The following is a 3181-nucleotide window of genomic DNA, read 5'->3' on the forward strand; positions in this document are numbered from 1 at the left end:
GTTTTCAAGGTGTGTCTGAATCCTCCAGAGTCACAGGCACAACTGGAGGGGAGGAAGTCTGGCTGTCTCCAAGCAGGGTCTGGGGAACTCACAAAGAGGGGAATGGGTCATCATGGGGGTGGGGGGTGAGGGACCATGGGGAGAAGGCTCTAGGGCACAGGGAAGGGCCAAGAGCAGAGAGCAGTTCAGGTACAGTGGCAAAGTCCTGGAGCATCAGACACAGGTCTGAGGAGGAATGGACCTGACTCCCAGAATCCCAGAATCTCAGAAGAGGAAATGACCTCAGGGCTCATGATGACCCTCCGCTGCCAGAAGAAGGACCAGCCCCATCTGCCCCAGGAACTCACAGGGTGAGTCAGTCATTATCTGAGGCCCCTCCTTCAGGTATACAGAGGAAGGGCAGATTTGCATGTGGAGGCCTCCTCCCTGCAGGGCCTGGGCTGGTCTTAAGAGAGCCCTGGGGGAGCCGAGCCCCAGCTGGGGAGCCTCAGGACACAGAGCTGTGGGAGGAACCTTGACCATGGCTTGGATCTCTCTGCTGTTCTCCCTCCTGACTGTCTACACAGGTGAGGTTACCCCGGGACTCCTCACTGTCCTGCCCTGAGCTCAATCCTGAAGCCACTTGAAAGTTCAGCCTCCCCTTGAGGAGGAAAGGCCTTTGTCTCTGCCCAATCTCTTCTGTCCTTCTCTTGCAGGTTCTGGGGCCTCCTATGTGCTGACTCAGCCTCCTTCAGTGTCCAAGAGCCTGGGAGAGACAGCCTCCATCTCCTGTGCTGGGGATGGACTTAGTAGTGGTTATGTATCCTGGTACCAGCAGAAACCTGGCCAGGTCCCTATGCTGCTGATACTTGGTGATGATAAAAAGGCTTCAGGGATCCCTGACAGATTCTCTGGCTCCAAGTCAGGGAACACGGCCACCCTGAGCATCTCTGGGCTCCAGGCTGAGGACGAGGCTGATTATTACTGTCAGGTGGGGGATTACACTGCTGATATTCACAGTGATCCAGACTGAGGGGGAAGTGAGATAAAAACCCTGCCAGGGCTGCTCCCCCTGTGCCCTCCCCTCTGGGATCCAGAGGGTTGCCTGGTGAGCACAAGGCAGAATCACCTTGTCCCTCAGGCCCCTTCCTCCCCTTCTCCCTCCCTGCTTTTCTGCCATCGCAGGGGGCGGGGGGGACGGTGCATTCCTCCTCCTTTCCTCATCTCTCCCCAAGAAGGCATTCAATTTTTATGGGCTCTACAAAAACATTCTTATTGAACACAATTTCACATTAGTCATATTACATAGAAAAATTAAAACATATGGAAGAAACCATGCAGAGAACAAAACAACACAAAGCGTTACAACAGAAAAGATAGTCTGCTTCATTTTGCATTTTGATTCCAGAGTTCTTTCTCTGGATGTGGATGGTATTTTGCTTCAAGAGTCCTTTGGGAATGTTTTCTGTGAAGGGCCAAGTTTACCAGAAACAGTCCTCCCACACTGGCTGTTACTGTTACAATGTTTCAATGTTACAATGTTACAATGTTCCCCTGCTTCTGCTCCTTTCACTCAGCATCAGTTCATATAAGTCCTTTCAGGCCTCTCTGAAGTCTTCCTGCTCATTATTTCTTACAGCACAATAGTTACAGTGTTATCTTTCAGGTTTGCTGTAATTTCTGCGTGCTTTGGAACATCGTCAGAGTTCTATTTTACATATATTTTCGCTTCCAATTTTATTCTATCAGTAGAACCCAATCCTTTGGTTGCTCTACTAGTTATTTGGGAAGGAGGGTCACTTTTCACAAGGGGTATTATTTCAGAAGGAATAAAAATCACTTGAACTACTCTATTATTTTTACAAAATTGTATGAGTTCTTCGCTTAGGTTCTGGATAATTTCTTCTTGATAATTAGAATCTATCACTCTAGTTGATACATGTATTCCTCGAACAGTTAATCCTGATTTTAGTAACATCCTTCCAAAATGAGTTGTAGAAATTCTCATATACATTCCAGTAGAGATTATTCTTATTTCTTTACTCTCTAACCAAAAGTCCTCTAAATCATGTAAATCTTATTCGACCAAACTAGGTATCCCTGGGTACAGTGCTGGGACAACTGGCCTCACAATCTAATACTCAGTATTTGGGATCTTATGTGTTTGTTGTCTAATTTTCAGATTTGGGGTTATCATTCTGGCTAGAGGTGTAATTCCTCCCAATGGTCTATTATTCAGTTATATACAGTGGGGAACAAATTACGTTTCCAATGTTGATAAAAATTATTAGAACTTAAATTCCTTAACTGTTCTTTCAATAATTCATTTGTTCTTGCAACTACCCCAGATGCTTGTGGATAAGATGGAATATGGTAGATCCATTTCATGATGGTTAATACACAGTATCCCTTCATTTCACTACCTTTGAAATGTGATCCCCTGTCACTCTGAACCTGAACTGGAGTTCCATAATATAGACTTGTAATACCTAAAGATTTAGAGGTGTTTTTCTGGTTCATATTCTTATAGGGACAAACCACTAGTACACCTGAATAGGTGTCAACAAAAGTACATATAAATTTACATCCTTTATCTTGGAGTAGGGGTTCAAAACAACCTCTTTGCCAAATTTGGGCTGGTACTTTTCCCGTTGATATCTCCCCAGCTGCTACCTGAGGAAGAATTAGTTCCTTTTCCAAATGACATATATAACATTCCTCTGCTACTTGTTTTAACAATGAATGAGAGAAGCTAAAACTTTGGTCTTCTGCCTACTTGTGTGTGGCCTAGGCCCCTAAATGGCTCACAATTTGGTGGACATATTTTGCCAGTACCATATCATAGATTGGTGTCAGAAGAGAGACAACATGCTGGGTAGTAACAGTTGTTGGTGGGTCAGGATGTGCATTGTATTCAAGTTGTGTTAATGATGAGGCCACATGAGCACCTACATGAAAAACTGATAAATTAGTAACCAAAGAACATGTCTTTGGTTGGACATGTTCCATATATCTTCCCATAATTTTTTGCTTTAGAATTTTTTGCCATGAATTACCCAATTTTGATTTTTCCACATGGGCATCCATGTAGCTAAACTATGAGCCACCACCCATGAATCAATGAATATATGACACAGCCCTTGTTCTCTTCTGATAGCTTGAGGTACTGCCATAAGTTCAGCATATTGACTACTTCCACCTA

The 3181-nt window shown here is 44.5% G+C and overlaps 1 gene segment (V, D, J or C); it reads left to right on the forward strand.

Annotated features, from left to right (window-relative positions):
• The first annotated feature begins 461 nt into the window (after positions 1 to 461).
• On the forward strand, positions 462 to 1780 carry LOC140498890 (immunoglobulin lambda variable 3-25-like). The segment is given in 2 exon segments: positions 462 to 566; positions 696 to 1780. Coding segments are annotated over 2 exon segments (363 nt in total).
• The last annotated feature ends 1401 nt before the right edge of the window (positions 1781 to 3181 follow it).

This window comes from Notamacropus eugenii, chromosome 4 (assembly GCF_028372415.1).
Source record: "Notamacropus eugenii isolate mMacEug1 chromosome 4, mMacEug1.pri_v2, whole genome shotgun sequence".
Lineage (NCBI taxonomy): Eukaryota > Metazoa > Chordata > Mammalia > Diprotodontia > Macropodidae > Notamacropus > Notamacropus eugenii.